This window comes from Centroberyx affinis, unplaced genomic scaffold (genome assembly GCF_046629955.1).
Source record: "Centroberyx affinis isolate AG114_WGS23_722 - 3 ecotype Tasmania unplaced genomic scaffold, CSIRO-AGI_Caff_v1 ptg003978l_1, whole genome shotgun sequence".
Classification (NCBI taxonomy): Eukaryota; Metazoa; Chordata; class Actinopteri; order Beryciformes; family Berycidae; genus Centroberyx; species Centroberyx affinis.
In genome coordinates, this window is record NW_027281797.1 from 77,733 (window position 1) to 95,885 (window position 18,153).

The 18,153-nt window shown below is 40.4% G+C and overlaps 2 protein-coding genes and 1 non-coding gene across 8 annotated transcripts in view; 1 reads left to right on the forward strand and 2 right to left on the reverse strand.

Moving 5' to 3' along the window:
• Positions 1 to 205: 205 nt before the first annotated feature.
• Positions 206 to 12,026, reverse strand: LOC139663308 (high affinity cGMP-specific 3',5'-cyclic phosphodiesterase 9A-like). Its single transcript, XM_071541943.1, has 14 exons — positions 11,963 to 12,026; positions 10,197 to 10,346; positions 8,995 to 9,040; positions 8,811 to 8,913; positions 7,981 to 8,120; positions 6,978 to 7,037; positions 6,575 to 6,752; positions 4,593 to 4,715; positions 3,701 to 3,793; positions 3,347 to 3,414; positions 3,150 to 3,252; positions 2,014 to 2,118; positions 1,060 to 1,206; positions 206 to 298 (listed from the first exon to the last, which is right to left on the reverse strand). The coding sequence occupies exons 1-14, from the start codon at positions 12,024 to 12,026 to the stop codon at positions 206 to 208; spliced, it is 1,473 nt and encodes a 490-aa protein (XP_071398044.1).
• A 1,278-nt stretch (positions 12,027 to 13,304) lies between these two features.
• Positions 13,305 to 18,153, forward strand: part of LOC139663309 (CLIP-associating protein 1-like) — a 66,756-nt gene continuing 61,907 nt past the window's right edge. For all 6 annotated transcript variants that reach the window (XM_071541947.1, XM_071541949.1, XM_071541946.1 and 3 more), the window contains exon 1: positions 13,305 to 13,499. In XM_071541947.1, coding sequence (XP_071398048.1) covers positions 13,305 to 13,499 — 195 coding nt within the window. The remainder of the gene's footprint in view (positions 13,500 to 18,153) is intronic.
• LOC139663311 (U4atac minor spliceosomal RNA) lies at positions 17,982 to 18,110 on the reverse strand. Its single transcript, XR_011696706.1, has one exon. It is a non-coding gene; the product is annotated as a U4atac minor spliceosomal RNA (small nuclear RNA).

Sequence of the window (18,153 nt, forward strand, 5' to 3'; positions counted from 1 at the left end):
CTCCCACCTACCATACAATCCTCTACTAAATCATTTTCTCACATGGGATAAAATCAAAACGTGATCATCATATAGTGAGTATCTATTTGATGGTCTGTCGGCTAATGTACATTTACGGGGGTCTTTGGAATTTAAAAGAATTCTTTGCTGAGGAGATGCTTTCAATTGGACTCCCTCCTCCTCCTCCTCCTCCTCCTCTTCCTCCTCATGGTTTGGTTGCTCCTGCGTCTTCCTGGCCGGCTCTCTCCAGGTCAGAGTAATACTCCAGGGCCTTTCGCACCGGCTCCAGAATATGTTGCTGCACAACAACATTACAGGAGAATCTCAATTCATTTAAAAAAAAAGTAGGATTCCTTCACAAGTTACCCTGAACTCCTAGTTCAAATCAGACAAAGCTATTAAAGGAAAAATCTGTGATGTTCATTGCATTCCAGGAGTTAATTTGTGATGAAGTATAGTAATTTACTATTTTGGTGAACCCACTTTCCCTCAACCTGCCTCATCTACTTCTACTTCAGTTAGTGATTTCCTACATTTCCCAGAATGCCATTTGACAACCTGCAGAGAAGCCCTCGCTCTTTGATTCTGAGAGACTGACACCAATTGCCGTTTATGTTTTAGATCGCTGAAACATTTTCTAATATCAAACTTTGTCCAGTTTTTCACGGGAATACACCAGCAAACAACAAAAGGGAACCAGAAATGCAAGGTACACCACTAATAGCTTTCTTTTTTAACAGTGTTAAAGGAGTTTCCGGGTGGATTTTTCCTTTAATACAGGGGTTTCTATAATTTTCCCATGGAACCATTAAGGTTTCTTTCAATCAAAGTTGGGGAAAATAGTGTTTTTCTGTTCCAGTGCACATATGACTACATATTTTCTGCAGTTGTAGACCCAAACGTTAATTTCACAAGTTGTGATATTTGCATGCCATGATCTAGCTTATGCTATAATCATAACCTTAATATTACCCAGCTGTTGTACCATACTGTACCATACCCATAGGCCCGGTTCAGGCTCGGGCATAGTACTGGTGCAACGGAGAACTACTGCTGTACCTCCAGGCAGGGGAACAGCTTGGTGAGCTCGGTGAAGAGCGGCAGGAGCACGAAGCGGATGAATTTGGTCTGGGAGGACGGCTTGGACACCTTGTCTCTGTCCATGAAGGCCGTCACCGGAAGACCTTTGAGTTTCTCCGTGTCACTCTGCAGGCAAAAAAAACAGAAAGGAAGACGCTCTCCACACTCCTTATCAAGGGTTTCATTCCAAAACGTTATATACTCTCTCTCTCATTATAACTCCGGGGGAAGTTGAGTACTGGGCCTCATGCTCTGCTCTATGTCTCTGCTCTGTGCTTTTGCTTTATTTCACTGGTGTTTTTAGCCCTTCTTACTATGCACTTTAAGTCACTTTATTTACTGTCATGGCACAATCATTTTTTGCATCGTGGAATTATTTATTTATCTACTGCATGAACAATCTCCTTATGTACAGGACCTTGTAGTTTAAAGTAGTTTAAAGTTTTTAGTATCTTATGTTTATGTACAGTACTTTATACAGGTCAAATTTTATTGTGTGTATTGTTACATTTTTATTGTGTGTATTTAATTGTGTGCCAAATTTAAGCTACTGGCTGCCTAAATTTCCTATCCTATCCTATCTATCTATCTATCTATCTATCTATCTATCTATCTATCTATCTATCGATCTATCTATCTATAACCATTCTGGAAAACAGTGATTATGTGAAGTTTATAATCCAATATCTCTAAAAGGTCTAAGTTGTAAGTTGCGTGCTATACTATAAAAAGTACTATAATTTTTTAATGTTGTGCTACCGATCATTTTGTCAGAGTAGGAGTCACTTTCTAAAATTTTGAACATCTCATTTTGGAGTTAAAGTCTTCATATGAAGGATTTCCAAAATACTCCTTGGGTATATTCTTTTGTAAAAATAAAAATGTGTAAAAAAAACAGACAAACAGTGAATTGAGAGGAAAGTCGTGGGTCACCTGATGGAAGAACTCCTGCAGCAGGCAGTCCAGCCAGGGCTCGGCCACAGCCATGGGCCGCGCCTCGTTTGAGATGTCACTCACCTTCACCATGATCTTCATCAGCTATGAGCACATAGGACCAGAATCACTTTGTATGACGAGTGCAGTAACTGAATAGGAATTTTATCTTGGTGGGACATAACAAATAATGCCTTCCATTCAAAGTTGGAAGTCAGAAATGTCCCAGCTGGTGGGTCATAACTACGACCTCTGTGTGTTCCAGGAGAGAAACATGGACGCCCACCAGTGTGTCTTTGTCCAATGTGAAATATTTTTCCCCATGCAACAGCTAATGTTATGTCAGTGATATTTGTCGTTAGCTGGGTAGTTAGTATAGATTGTTAACAACTGTAAGTGCAATTTACAGTTCAAATTAATAAGTTTAACCATTTAGTACACAGGTGCTAAGCTCATTGGTTGAGTTAAACCTCAGTGGGCGGAGCCAAAGAACCACAGTTTTTCTGGCTAAGTAACATTAGACTGAAGCCCAGTGAAAAAGGCAAGCGGTAAGAGAGGAGGAAGCTAATATTATGAAGCCTAGTGCTCTGCTACAAACTGAAAAAATACAATCTATCCATACTAAGTTATCTATGTTAGCTAGTTAGCTAGCTGACCTTCAAGTTCAAACTAGCCATACTAGCCTATAGCTAGCTAGGTAAGCTAGTTAGCTAACTGCTGACCTTCAACATCATGACGTCATGGTGATGAAGGAATGACATTCATTGCCATTTATATATTTGTATTTTACCAGAGTTCCTCCTTTCCTGTTCAAGTTTACCGTTTAGCTAACTTCTCTCGCTCTGAAAAATTGTTGCTTTTTGGCTCCGCCCACTGAGATTTAACTCAACCAATGAGATAATTTCTGCCTCTGAAAAATATAATTAAAACTCCAATTAAAAGTGATTGAAAACACCCTTAGCAATGACAATTTCAATGACATTTCAATGACTGAAACAGACTGAGGCTGTCTGGATTGAAGAGGATACCGAAGGCGATGGCACAGTGGTGTTTCTCTAGTGGTGAAATGTCATTGAAATGTCCTTGAAATGTCATTGAATGAAAGCAATTTACAAAAGGTTTCAGTGTGTCATTACCACTTCCTTGTGCTCCTTGTTCTTGAAGTCGAACACCGGCAGCGTGGCTTTGAACTTGTTGAGGATTTCGTTGTGCCTCGCCATGTCAGTGGCCAGGATGCACCTGAAGAGGGATAAGAGGATGAAGGAGCCGCCCAGCGTCAACATGAAGGAGCTGACTGAGTTTATGAAGATCATACTGAGCTCTCCGGTCTTACTTGATCATGCCTCCTCGGATCTGCTTGTACTGCTCACTGGTCAGGTTCTTTAATATGTTGCACTCTGGCTGTAAGAGGAAAGCAATTTAGGCCCTTTGAATGTGTGTTGCATGACACAATTTAGATGTTTTTGTTTTATTACTTGAATATTCACATGTTTTTCTATGAGATGAGTAAGTCTCATGACCCTTGAGATCTGTTAAAACACTTTATATAATTTCAGAAAGACATGGGTGTCAATGAGAGAAGCATTGTCTTCTTCACGCCTGAGAAACATTTTGCACTTTAACAGCAGCAGCATATATTGTATGTTTATGCCATATTACAGTCACAGCTAATAGATAGTCTGGATACCTTGAAGAGGATACCGAAGGCGATGGCACAGTGGTGGTTCTCTAGTGGTGAAATGTCATTGTAGCGAAGGGCCAAGTCAGTCTGAGCATTGATCTGTCAGGGGAAAGAAAAAAACAGTAACTCAGAAACCATATTCATCTCCCAGCTAACAATTCAAGATGCTGTGTGTAGAATTCTAACCTCAATAAATCATTACATTAGGCCGATGTATTAGCTTATTTTCTACCATGGTATCACAATTTTATTTGACAATGATATATTTGTTTAAAAATGCTACAAGTCGAGCCTTTTAACACTACTGAGAGCAAAGAGAAATGATCATTTAAAGGTTTGTTTTCAGAGCACTGAAAACTTTGCTCTTTTTACATATAGTTCTTTTTTTCACTTTGTTTCACTTAGTAAATTTGTTTTTCTAAACTAAACTAAACTTTTTTTTTTTGTCCAAGCCTTTTATTTGCACTTTGCAGAATTATCTTCCAATTTTTCAAGGTTTGTTTTCAAAAATACATTTTCAGTTTTGTCTTGAAAAAAAAAAAATAGATAAAATACTAAAGACAACTAAACTCTGCCAGTTCAGTGTCATAATCCTTTACATATAGGACTGCATTTACTCAGGTACAACAGACTGGATTCGTTTCTGTTTGTGTCACAGATGGGATCTTCTCTTCTAAACATGGAAAACTCCATGTGGTTTCTTCTTGTTGTTCATGAGAAGATCAGACTTTAAAATCAGACTTTTTTGGTTCCTGAGTAAATGCAGCTATAGATCTTAAGTTGTGGTAAATGCCACCAACAGAGGCGTTCTGCCTTAATGAAATGATTTTACACCAGTAGCACTTCAGCCTTGTTTCATGTTACCAGTATAGAGCAGCTTGTAACAGAGTGAGCCGACCTGGTAGACGTTGTTGTAGCCGGGGTGGTCCAGGTCATGGCAGAGAGCGGAGGTCAACATGATGAACAGATCCACTCTGTCTATTTTATTCCTGAGGTCCGTCAGCCAAATCAGTCCATACATCTGCCAAAGGAGACCCATATACTGACATCAGTAATGGCACTGAAGTGGAGTTCATAGGACTTTTGGTCTTTCTCCCTCCTTCGATTTTGTTGTTATTTGGTTTTTGTCACCTTGATTTTTTTTGTTTCTTTTGTAATGAGATGTTTTAAGCCCCTTGAGGATTCCTTGTAATGTAATTACGACTTCATGTTCAGCGATATATAGGAAGATGGTTTTAATTCTAGATCACTGACCGCTCCTCTCCCCACTAAAGCACATTCCCATCTCCCATATCTTCCTTCTCAGCTTGTATTGAAAATGCTCCTGTGCTCCTGTGTTGTGAGAAAAGAAAAAAACCTTTCTACCACTTCTTTCTCCCTGGCTTTTATCTCTTGCTTGTAATGTTTCTATCAAGGAATTTAAGGTGTTAGTTCCCTTAACTCATTAAAATGCTTGTGATGGAGTGAAAAGTGAGACTGATTTGGAGGGACCAAAAATGTCTCAAACAAAAACATGATTGACGTAACAGGTTGCCACCTCATATGGAGCCGTATCATATTTCATGTTAAATAATCATCAATAAAAATGGAAGATTCAGGACTTTTAGAAGCCTAGAGGTTTTTGAAGTTATCCCTGTGTCACCAAGACATATTCCTCTACATTTATTGTACTTGGTGAATAAAATCATTCTGATTCTGTCCAGAGCAGAGGTGTGACCAAGTCAACTTTGATCGAGTCCCAAGTCAAGACCCAAGTTTTGAGGCACAAGTCTCAAGTCTAAATGTAGAACAGCAAGTCAAGTCAGGACAAATCAAGAGTCCAGTATCAATTTAATATCTTAAAGAAAACTAAATATCTAGGACTTTTCAATGCAATATGGTTTTAATAGGATAAAAACTTGGTAAGAGCATCATGAGTTTGATTTCTATAATCAGTTTCAACTTCAATAAATTCAATCATTCCATACAAATTCAGAAAACAGAATTAAAATTCAGTCGTCTGCTGGAACAAATCTCATCACTTTCAATCTAAGTCATTTAAGATCTCAAGTCAAGACTTTAGAAACCTTTTCAAGCTATCAAAGTACAAGTCAAGTCCCAAGTCACCAGAACCCAAGTCAAGCCTCAAGTCTTCTCTTCATGCATCAAGTCAAGTCTCAAGTTATTAAAATTGAGACTCAAGTCTGACTCAAGTCCAAATCATGTGAGTTTTAAAGTTTTCTTTTAGGTGTTTTCATGTGTTGCCAGGTTCTTGACTGTAAGATGTGATTCCATGTCTTAAATAAAAATAAGGTTAAACCCCTACGTTGCCTTCTACATCACTGTTGTTGTTGTTTTTTTAAAAATACCAGCCTATGATGGGTCTATGACAGTGATTCTCAACCTTATTCATATCAAGTCCACATTAGAGCCACAGACCCCCATTTGATGAGATTTTGTCTCTCGGACCCAAATCTGAATCTTTTTATTGTTAGATATGATTTTGTCCAGAATCCCATGACTATCTTTATTGTATGAAGAGAGATAACAGACAAACTAGGATCAAAACAGTCATTCTTCTACATTCTTTAATTGTCTTAACTGCTTATAAATTAAATAATGGTGACGTTTAACAATTCATCAGTTTGCTGGGGACCCCCTGGAACTCCCTCAAGGACCCCTGGTGGTCCCTGGACCCCATGTTGAGAACCACTGGTCTATGGGTCCTCGGTCCAACTATTGATCACTCACCAGAACTCAGAAAATTAAAAAAAAATAGCTTTCACTTTGAAGCCGTATCTCTCAAAATCTAACTCTAGTCCCCTCACACTCTCTCAAACTCATGAATTACACCTCATGAACTAAAGTTATAAAATGGCTAGTGTGTGGCTGTCAGCTCACCATCTGAGTGACGCAGAAGCAGTGCTGGAAGTTGTGGAAGGGGATGTTGTTGTAGTGGCAGTAGACCTCAAACAGGAAGTTCTGCAGGACGTCCAGCTCGATGTGGAACGCCGTCAGGAAGTCCAGGTCCGTGTACATCACCTGGAGCAGCACCATCATCTCCGCCTCCTCCCACTGCCTGCCGACACCAGGGTGACAAGCTACAGGTGTGTGCGTGTGTGTGTGTGTGTGTGTGTGTGTGTTTTCCTATTTGTGTATGAGTGCACCAATGTGTGTGTGTCTCCTGTGTGAAGGAAAATACTGTGTATGTCTATGTGTGAACTTACGTATGGGAATATGTGTGATGTATGAATGTGTGTGTGTGTGTGTGTGTGTGTGTGTGTGTGTGTGTGTGTGTACTCACCAGTTGTCAAAAACGGGGGTTTTGAGGTGTTCTCTCACTTCCTCTGTCACCTGCAGCGAGCTACAGTAACAGAGAAGTGACTGATCTCTTTAATATCATATTTATATTTTTGTTAAAAAGCAAAGGACCTGTTAGAAAAATAGTGGTTAGAAATATGATAACATTATACTGTAAAAAACACCATTTGGGAAAAAAATATTACCTGAAGTTCCTCATTCAATATTTATAAAATATATTGCAGATTGTAGTTTTAGTTACCGCATACATTTTTTCGGACACAATACTGCTGTGGAGGCAGAAATAATCTGATTGGTTGAGTTAAACCTCAGTGGGCGGAGCCAAAGAACCACAGATTTTCAGAACACAAGTTAGCTAACTGGCAAACTTGAAAAGAGGGAACTCCGGTCAAAATATAAATAAAAATAATAAAAATGGCTTCTTTTTTTCATTTATTCATCATCATGGCATCATGATGTTGAAGGTCAGCAGCTAGCTAACTAGCTTACCTAGACAGCTGTAGGCTAGTATGGCTAGTTTGAACTTGAAGGTCAGCTAGCTAACTAGCTAAGCTAGATAACTTAGTAGGACTACATTGTATTTTTTCAGTTAGCAGCAGAGCGCTAGGCTTCATAATATTAGCTTCCTCCCCTCTTACCTCTTGTCTTTTTCAGTTTAAATCACTTAGCTAGAAACTGTGATTTTTGGCTCCGCCCACTGAGGTTTAGCCAAAGGGTTTAACTCCACCAATAAGAATCTTTCTGCGTCCAAGAAATGTTTGTTTTGCTAAAACTCCAATCTGCTAACAGAGAGAAAACAGTCTGTAGGCCTACTATGTGTTAAAAAGAGGCATAATTAGCTTTGACTACACATGTCCATCATGTTTCAAGAGCAGATGCCACTTTATTGAAATGGCAAATATCTTGTTTTGGGCTGAAAACTCCTCACATACTCCAGTATCAACAGCAACATTATTGCTGATAGAAACCCAGGAGCCTTCACTCACCTCATGTGGAGGAACCTCCTGCGGACCTGCTCCTGCTCCTCCTGCACGTTCAGCTGGGTCCTCTTGGTTTTGGGGGACAGCCTGGCCTGCTGGTCGCTCTTGTCTCTGAACAGACCCAGCCAGCTCAGGTGCTCCACGTTCTGCCAGGGAAGCAGAGAGGACAAAGGTGAATGTTTGAAAGAATTAAAGTTTACATTAATTAGTAAAAACTGAATATTTGAAAGAATTAAAGTTTACATAATCACTGGGCAAACTGTGTGTGTCTGACAAGCCTGCTTTGTAGCATCCTCAGCCTTGTATAAATTAAACTTTCTGTGTGTGTATGTGTGTTTTTGTTTGACCAACCTCCAACTTGAATGAGTTTTCATGTTCAACTCTGTGTGTGTGTGTGTGTGTGTGTGACCATCTATATTCCCCATTTGTTTATGCATGAGTGTATCAAATTTGTGTGTGGACGGTAAAATTTGGTAAACGCAGGGGAAAAAGAATAGGGATGCGGTTGCCGAGTGCCCCGTGGTTACGGCTAAAGAGGTTTGTGTGTGTGTGTGTGTGTGTGTGAGAGAGAGAGAGAGAGAGAGAGAGAGACAGACAGACAGAGAGAGAGAGAGAGAGAGAGAATGTGTGTGTGTGTCTATGTCTATGCGTTGGATGAAAGAAACTGCTTTTATGTATGTGTATTCATGAAAGAGTAGTTACTGTAGGTGTATATGTATGTATCTGTGCCTCTGTGTGTGAGTGTGTGTGTGTGTGTGTGTGCGTGTGTGTGTGTGTGTGTGTGTGTGTGTGTGTGTGTGTGTGTGTGTGTGTGTGTGTGTGTGTGAGAGACAAACCTGCAGCTTCTTCTTAAAAGCCTCCACTTGGCTCTTCATCTCAGAGACGATGTCCGGGGGTTTCCCTGCATCTTCCAGCACTTTGCTCTCCAGGTGATGCAGCCTGCAGGAGGGAAGCCTGTCAGTGAGAATCATCATGGGATTTTTTCACCTTCAGCCAATCAGCAGCCGGCACCGCACTTACCTGTTCTCCACGCTGGCCAGCTCTGTCGGCACGGCAACACCTGCATCTGGACAGAAAGCACAAAACTCAAAGCTTTAATAAGGGGCTTATCATATAGTCTGGGCCTCGACTGTGCAGCAAGTTACTGTTGTAAAAATCACATCATATAAAGAGTTTTGTTCCAGAAATTAGATATTTACTTTATATGTATAAGTTAAAGAAGAAAAATATAATCATTTTCTCTTTTATATCGAATGTCAAGTGATAATTGAATGGTAAAGGATCCCCTCCAATATTTGGTTTCATCAAATAGCAATTATGTTTTTTTTCTCCCTTCTCTCGTCCATTTTCCTTCTTTTATATTTTCAATTAATTAGATGTAATGTTTTTTTTCCCCACCCTTTTGTTTTGTACTGTATGCAAAATATATGTAAAGATTCAAATGTAAAGTGAATTGAACATGTGGAACAATGACATAATAAAGTATAAAGAAACAAAAAGGAGATAAGAAAAGTGTCGCAATATGATTTTTAGCAGAGGATTTAAACCAGTTTTGTTAGTTTTTTTTAATGGATAGTAGGCAGGTTAAGTTCTGGGTTGAGCAAATAATGACAACTAAACACTGTTATATTGCTGGGAAAAAAATGTATTTTTGAATTGAAAGGAAAAGAACGTTTGACACTGTCTGGTTTTCTTTCTTTCTTAAAGCATTACTTTATATTAGAAGGTATCATTGCAAATAGGCAGGGAACAGTTAAATAATACAATAGAAAATGGATTAATTTAAGTCCAAGTTTATCAGAATGATGATGATTTTTTTTTATTTTTATTTATTTATTTATTTTCCCATTGTAATGTAGTGGGTCTTGTTATTATTAGTATTACTATTATTAATTTATTTTACCTTATTTTATTTTATTATTTTCCGGGTTTATGGTATTTGCTTTTAGTGTGTTGTATGTTTTATGTATTATATGTATTTTGAATATGTTATGTTGTATAAAAAAATAAATAAAATAAAAAAAATAATGACAACTTTACCCATCAGATCTTCTATATTTTAGACATACTGAATGATGAACTTCAGGTAGGGATTATTTAGAGATCATTTTTTGGCATTTCTGCTGTATTGGACAGCTGACTGTAGACAGAGACAGGAGAGACTAGACCAGACTGTGTTGCTGTTTCAGATGATGCAAGACTTTGTTGTGGTGGACTCTCACTTTGCAGGTCTGATGCCACCACCTCCAGCTGGTAGTAGGAGTCCACATCGTTGGCCTCCAGTCGAGGGGAAATATTCACCATGTTGCCGTTCCTGCTGTACATCTTCAGGATGTCGTGCGGCCCGGCCTCCGCCGCCGCCCGGAACAGATCTGAGACAAGAGTTAGGGATTCATGAACTGAATTCAGAATGCATGGTAAACTCCAGTTCAGCTCCTACAGTTGGTGTGTGAGTGTGAAAGTCTCCCAGCTGTAAGGAAACAGAATCTGAACTGAACTGAACGACAGGAAACAGAACTGAATTTCATGAAATTCCATGAAATTCCACTTCTGAGGGAATTTGTCTTGACTCGAAACATAAATCAAACATTATGAATCAAATAAAAGACAGTTCAACAAATCAAATACATTCAATCATAATGTATGGATTACCATTACATGGTCTGCATCAAATACCACCTGAAAGGTTTCTTTAACATTTTATGATATTCAGTATTGATAACATTGATAACGTATATAACACTATGTGGAATCTCAGATATGTGGGAAGAAAAAAAAGAAAAAGAAAAGTAATTTCACAGAATTGTATTGAATTAAATTAAACTTCCTGAAATTCCAAATCAATTCTAATTCTGTTTCCTGCAGGTTTTTTCAAATTCCAATTCCTCAGTTGAATTGGATTTGATGAGTTCATGAATTGACCTCTGAACCCTGCGCTGAACAAATGTGCGAAAGCAGTGAAATCACCAATGAACTGAAGTGAAATGAAAAGATGCTCCAAAATTTCACAGTCAGACTTTAAAAATGTGACTTAAGTTAAAAACTTCATCAGGAAACACCCTTGATAATGTTATCAATTATCTGTGTTTTTTAAGCATTATTTATCTGGGACACTTGGGGGTTAGGTGCCTGGCTCAAGGGCACCTCAACAGTAACTCCTTTTTATTCCTATAATCATAATAAAAATGTGAATGTCTTGAATCATTTTTTTGTGTTTCTAAATGCCTCCTGATTTCCAAATAAAAATAACAATAAAGAAACAAAACAAGAAGAAGAAAACAGTAGTTCCTCGCCACATCCCTCCCTCAGATTGTTTCAGCCGATCTGGGATTTGAACCCAAGCCCACTCCTCTAACCTCTAACCTGCAGGCTACATCTGTCCCCATATTAAGTGAGAGTAATGGATATCAGGCCGTATTTTAGCCCCAAAATGGATATTATTTCAGTACAAATCCCTTTATTCCTCCCATTCGCTTATAATTGGCCTCTTTAAAGGTCAAGGGCCCCATACAGGGGGCCAAGAGCCCAATCACCCCATGGTGGTACTCATCACTGTCACAAGATGCCAACAGCACACAGACTGAAGCCCTTCAGTCTGAGCAGCTGTCAAAACCACATGGAGCTCCTCACACAGTGACGACCAGCTTACAGGTGAAAAGTAAAGAGCCTAGAAAAACATCAGACAGCAGCATTCATTACTGTGCAATCATTATCAACTCCTTGGCTCCGTAATTGCACTGCATCTAATCCAATCTGTCTCACACATGGCATGTTGCTCTGATTCTCATTCACATGGCTTCACAGACAAACGTTAACTGTCTTTTTCAGTGCTTACATTAATGATTTAGGCATTTAAAATGACAGATGAAAATGGTTCTTGCATTGTTTCAATCAAATAATAATATCATAACAGTATAATACAGTCCCCACGGTCCAATGCAAAGCTCCAATGAAAATCAACAGCAATAGAAAACATGGGCCCTCTTACCTTTGGCATCTGCAACAGAGCAATCGGCTCTGAACTCTGCTTGCTCCAGCCTCCCGTTAACCATAAAATAAATGATTTTTGTTGTCATCCTGGAGTCAAGTTGGACATGATATGATCCACAAATGAAAATGTGTGGCCTTGATACTTCAATGTAAAGCCTAAATATATGGGGCACCTGCAAGTGACACTGAGCCCACCCATCTCCCTGCTGAAGGGCTTTGTTACTCACTTCCACCAGCAGATGTCGCTGTTTTCCATCACAGTTAATACAGGCTACGGCGTCTGCCATGGGACATTTTAAGATTTATTATGGCAAAACAGTACTATTGTATTACTTAAGACTTATGAATGACTTTTCATTTGCCAGCTAAGGCCTCTAGACACTGAAAGGACGTGAGGAGTAACTGCTAACGTCGGGGCCCAAACAGTGTAAAGTATCACAATAAGTAACGGAAAGCTCGGCTACTAACCCAACTAACGGTAACGTAGTTTGTGGCCACAAGCAGCAACGCCACTTTGACTTTTTCTTGGAACGAATCAATCGATCCGGTGGGTCTTCTGCTCTCTAGCTGGTTAACTCATTAACATGCAGGGTGTGTAGTCACGTTTAATTCAACAGCTAGTAACAGGTAAGAAAGATCACCGGCTAGCTGGAAAGCTAACATTACTTGTCTGGAGCCACTGGTAACGAGTTAGCACGTTTAGCTAACATTAGCTTGAATGTATTTGTAGCATTAGATGCTAGCTAATGTTAGCAAGCTGGTGTGACTGTCACACAGCTAGCAAGATCCTAGCGAACATAACCACATAAGATTGCTAACCTGGTTTGACATTTACCGGTTATCTACCTAAGCCAGGCACTTAAGTTACTTAGCTAGCCAAAGTTAGAGTGGCAGTATTATCTCCAAACGACGGCTGTTAACTTCTAGTTCAAACTGATTGGCTTGCTATGCAACATAACCGTTAACTCTCAATTAAGTGTGCCTGTTTATAAACTGTGTTCACAACATGATAACTGTGCCTTTGTCCCATTTCATTTCGTTACAGTCAAGCAACACAACACCGAAGAATGAAGCGCAATGCCCTTTGCAACCCTCATCCGCAGGATATGTTACTTGTATCGTCCCATTCACCAACGCTAGCTACTTCTGAAGTATAATAACTGGCACAGACACGGGACCAAACGTTTTTCAACAGTTCCTATCTGCTCTAGAGGCCTGTGGGAGCAACATAACTGTAGGGAAAAACCACTTGAAGTGTCTCCCAGGCCTGCTTGTGCCTTAAAGTTTCTGCTTGAGCACAGTGGGCTTTGCTGAGTCCCTGGCTCCCAACCCGACCGGCCATGGAGCTGACCATGGAGTACTGCCTGGAGCAGGTGATGCAGAAGGACCTGGGGAGAAGGCTGCAGGTGGGCCAGGAGCTCATAGACCACATCCTGGATGAGGAGAAGTCCCCTGACCTGGAGCAGGACCAGAACATGCTGGACAGGATGGTGGACGGGATCGCCAGCTCCTGGGTCAACGCCAGCAACTTCAAGGTGAGGGGAAGGGAAGCAGCGGCCGGGAGAACTGCAGGAGAGAGTCGCTGTAGGGCAGTGGCAGGATAAAACGCTTCTGACTGGAAGGTCTAAGGTTCGAATCCCAAGCCGGGCTAAGACAATCTGGTTGGGGAAGTGAAAAATAAACACACTCCTCTTCCTCAACATCATTTAAAAAAAACACCCACTGTTGAAATGCTCTTGAGCAAGGCACTTAACCCACAACTGTTCCACTGGAGCTGCAATGTTCATCAGTAAATTAAATTACAGTTGTATTGGGCAGCGCCTGTGTGTGAATATACGGAGCCAGAGTGTCTGCAGGCGCTTAAAAAGTCTGGAAAAGTCTTAGAATCATCTAAATTTAAGGCCCTGAAAGTATTCTTTGCGCTGTATGTCCACTCTTCGATTAATACAGAACAGGTTTAGAAATACAATATGCAATCCATTTTTCCATCCTATCTGCTTTACTAAACACAACTGGACTTCATGTCCCTTCACAATGAATTTCCTTTTGTCCTTTTTACCTATACGGCCCATCTACAGTTTCAGAACTATCATTAGCTATGTTCAATCGGAAATAGGCTGGTTTTGTCAGTTTTTTTTCTTTATTTTGGTTTTTAAATTGGTCTTAAATTAAATTTTAGGTAGAGGTCTTGAAAAGTCTTAAATTTAGCTTTCTGAAACCTGCGGAACTAAATATGTGAAGCTAGGCATTGCCGAAACATGTTCAGTTAATGCTCAGTGTCTTGCTCAAGGACCCTTCAACAGGAAACATGGATATTGATTGAACCTGTGACCTTTTGGGTCGACTAAAGCACAGGATTTAGGCTACATTTACATTTCATACATTTTGCTGGCGCTCTTATCCAGAGTAATTTAAAATGGGGTCAAATGGTCTTGTGTAACAGTGCAGTTCAGTATCTTGCTCAGTGACTCTTTGACAGGATTGACACACATCGGCTGCTGTCTTTCTCTCACTAGTCGTCGATCATTCATTTCAGCAGGGTTTTTAAAGCAGCAGGCTTAGTCGGCTAGCCAGTTATCCCCCAGCCCTCTGCTATATTGAGATCTTCTTCCCTCAGATCCCACTGGGGGAGAGGAGGGGTGGGGAGGGTACAGTAGCTATCATGCCACCAAGCAGGATGATAGGATTCACCTCAGCAGGTGCTTGCAGTGTTAAACCACTTGAGTCAGATTCCTCTCTGGCTGCAGGTCTTTGGTACAAACTGTCCCAGGGGATCGCTTAGCTTGCAGAGAGGCCTTTTTCCATAATTGATAGCTTGTTTGAGTGGCAGTCAGAGCGGCTGAGTGAATAACGCGCCGCTGCCTATGAGCCTGCATAGGGTCCTATCTCTCTTGTTACCATGGCGCATGATTTGCATGCCATCCATGTAAGTGCGTGTAATTTATGCAGATATGAGGCTGCCGCTGCTGATTAATCAATACACTGAGATCATGGTAGTGAGTGTGTTCCAGTGCAATGTCCCACGCAATGGCATCGAGCCTCTATAGATTAGCAGTTATGTGTCAGCCTTTATGATATGGCTTTGTTGTGGCTATTGTAACGATTACATCTTCTCTATTTGTATCTGTTTTTCCATGTGATGTTAATACTTACTCACATTGTAATGTATAGGTGGGGAGAAATCCAATCTCTCTCTCTCTCTCTCTCTCTCTCTCTCTCTCTCTCTCTCTCTCTCTCTCTCTCTCTCTCTCTCTCTCTCTCTCTCTCTCTCTCTCTCTCTCTCTCTGTATGGGAGAAACTGTCTTGTCGAATTCTGGGAGTTCAATATTGCCTCGCGTATCGGCACTTATTTCAATACAGTGTTGACTTTCCATGGTGTATTTTGGTGGAAGAAGATTGCAGGAATAAGAGGTGAACTAATTATTAATGTTGACATTTTATTGAAATAAGTGCTGCTTGGTGAATAATGGGTATGGAGAATTTACCAGTGGACTGTATTGACTGTAAAAAATATTTTAAGTCATGTTCTATGAGGTGTGTAGTCTTTCCGATAAAGAAGGCAACAATAAAATGCCCGATTTCTCAATGGAGTTTGGCATGACGCTCTCTTCCCGTACAGAGTGAAAGAGCAGGGACTCAGTGTGACTAACTGTAATGAGTACTACTACAGAGCTAGGGAGAAACCACACTCCGTCTCACCACTGCACTGACTTAACAGCTGTAGACACATGTGCGTATACACACACACACCCACACACACACACACTCTCATACACGACGACACAGCCAATCGTATCTCTGCTCTTATGCGCTGCCCTGGAAACGTGGTCTCCTCTCCAGTCCCAGTGATCTCTCTGGGGCGGTAATGGGGACGAGGCTCCCATGTGATGTGGCAGCAGCGGTGGCTGTGAGCTTAATTTACCAGCACCATTAGCCCAGATACGGCCCTCTGTGAGCGCCAGCCACCAAGCCAGCAGGAGAGAAGTCAAGCAGGTCATAGAAACGGCTGGTTCAAAATCAGAGACGGGGTTAAAGTGGTCATTTCAGAGTTTCAGCTTCAATAGGCTACATCTGTGTGTGTGTGTTAGGGTAGCTGCAATGCTCTTATCTTTTTAAATTGGGTTGGAATTGGGAGGAGATTGGTTAGCAATGCAATTCAAGCAACCACTGGTGTTATTTTTCTGTGTGAAGAGCAGAGAAAGAGGCTCGCGTTTGAAATCATTATGATGAGAGGCGGGTCGGTCCAGCAACATCCACTGTTGGCATGGGGAGGGGTGTGGGTGTGTGTGTGTGTGGGGGGGGGGGGTACTGCAGCAAGCCCACATCACTTCAGAGCCCTGTGTGTGTGTGTGTGGTTGGTTATTATAAAAGCTTTTTGGTGGTGCGAGTGGATGAAAGATGGAGGAGAGCTCCATCATGTGCCGTTAGCATCGACACAGAGTCTAATGCTCTTGTTAATTGATTGGAGAGCAGTGAGCAGGGGAGCCAGGCCTGTCAAATAAATTCAGGCTATTTAGCTCTCTCTAAAGAGCAGATACACCCTAATAGCAGGAGCAAAGTGATGGATATTCCTTATTTACATTTTAAACATTTAGCTTCGCCATATAAACTCAGTTAATTCACCTTTTTAGGATGACATAAATCCTGACATACTGTACATCTCATCATGATAAGTAGTTTCAAACTGTAAATTCTCTTTAAAGAAACATTTATGCTCTTCTGAAAATATAATTGATTTTAGTTTATCTGTGGCTGTTTGCCTTCTGATGACCACTGACTGGAGGCAATGCTGCCCTACCAAGGCCAACAGTAGTAACTCTTTTTTTTGTGTGTTTTAAACATCAAAGCTCATGACTGGGGTTTAGATTATATCAACAGTGATATGATGATACCCATAAATGTGACTAAACAATACAGTTCAGTCTGATTTTACCCACTTAGAGCAAACTGATCGCAAATGAGTGCAACATTAGAATAGGCTTAAATTCCTAGATTACCAACATTACAAGCAACCAGCTGTAAGGATTTCAAAGGTCAAAGCCAGTCTGTGTCCCTGGGCTGATCATGTTCGGTCGGGGTCTGGTAAAATCTGTCTTTGGCAGATAAATCAATAAGGATCAGCTGCCACACTGGCCGATAACTTTTTGAGACGAAAACATTTGAACGTCTCGGTTATACACTGCCTTTGGTCTTTGCCCGTTCTCAAACTTTTAAACTACATTTCAAAAAGCTGTCTTGTAATTTGAATTCTGCTGCACTTCATGATGAATCACAAATTTGATCCACTGAATAAGTGACTGAGCAAGTTTAAAATGAACACAAAATAGGCCTACCTGACGAAATGGCATTGAAAACGGGTAGTGACATATTTCTGTGAAAAATCTATGTTACTTATTTTAGCTGACAAAAATAATTCCAGGCAGGTAAACTGTCTTAGTTTACCAGCCGATGGCAGATGAGCCAAAGTGTTAATTTCAGACACTGTGCATGGTACACAGCTTTAGCTCTGAGAGTGTAAAAATCAACAGTATGCCAGTTAGTTAACACTTTTGGTAGTTTTTAAACAGCTGCTGTGTAGCCTGGATTCAGTCTGATCTTGAAAATCAGTCATGATGCCAAATTGTGTCTGTAATCAGCCTGAAAATAATAATTGTGTGCTTTACAATCAAGAGAGATAAAAGGCAAAGGACAGATCAATAGATCAGTGAGGTAAAAGTAATACAATAGAAGTTAATAATACTAATAAAAACAAATAAACAAAAGTTAATAGATCCAGCCATAGGGATAAGAACAAATTGAATAATATAACAGACCAGGCAACAGGAATGAAAAATGAATAAAAGTCAAAGGTTAAGACAAAAGTACGTTTTTAGACAATTTAAAAGATGAAAGTAGGGCAAAGCAGCCTGGGAGAAGACTCATGTGACTCTGCTGCTAAACGTCCAGCAGATGGAGGTAGAGAGCAGAGTGTTTATGTCATTACGTTCGGCAAGTATGTGTCTCTCGTATGAAAGAGAGTTTCCAAAAATTGCACCAAAGCCTGGACACAAGGTCCTGGTGATGCGTATGTGTTGATATGGTGTCAGCAGGGAAACCCTCACTACACGTTCATTGAGTTTCCCATACCACCCCATGACAAGGAAAGTTACTGGTGAAGCGATTGGACTACTGTTGTAAAATATATGTGCT

Excerpts from the sequence above, each read along its gene's own strand:
- LOC139663308 (XM_071541943.1), bottom strand. The coding sequence starts at position 12,026 with ATGGTTAACGGGAGGCTGGAGCAAGCAGAGTTCAGAGCCGATTGCTCT. Across the intron at positions 8,121-8,810 it reads CTTTTAAGAAGAAGCTGCAG|AACGTGGAGCACCTGAGCTG; the intron begins GTTTGTCTCTCA and ends CTTCCCTGGCAG. Across the intron at positions 3,794-4,592 it reads GCTACAACAACGTCTACCAG|ATCAATGCTCAGACTGACTT; the intron begins GTCGGCTCACTC and ends TTCCCCTGACAG.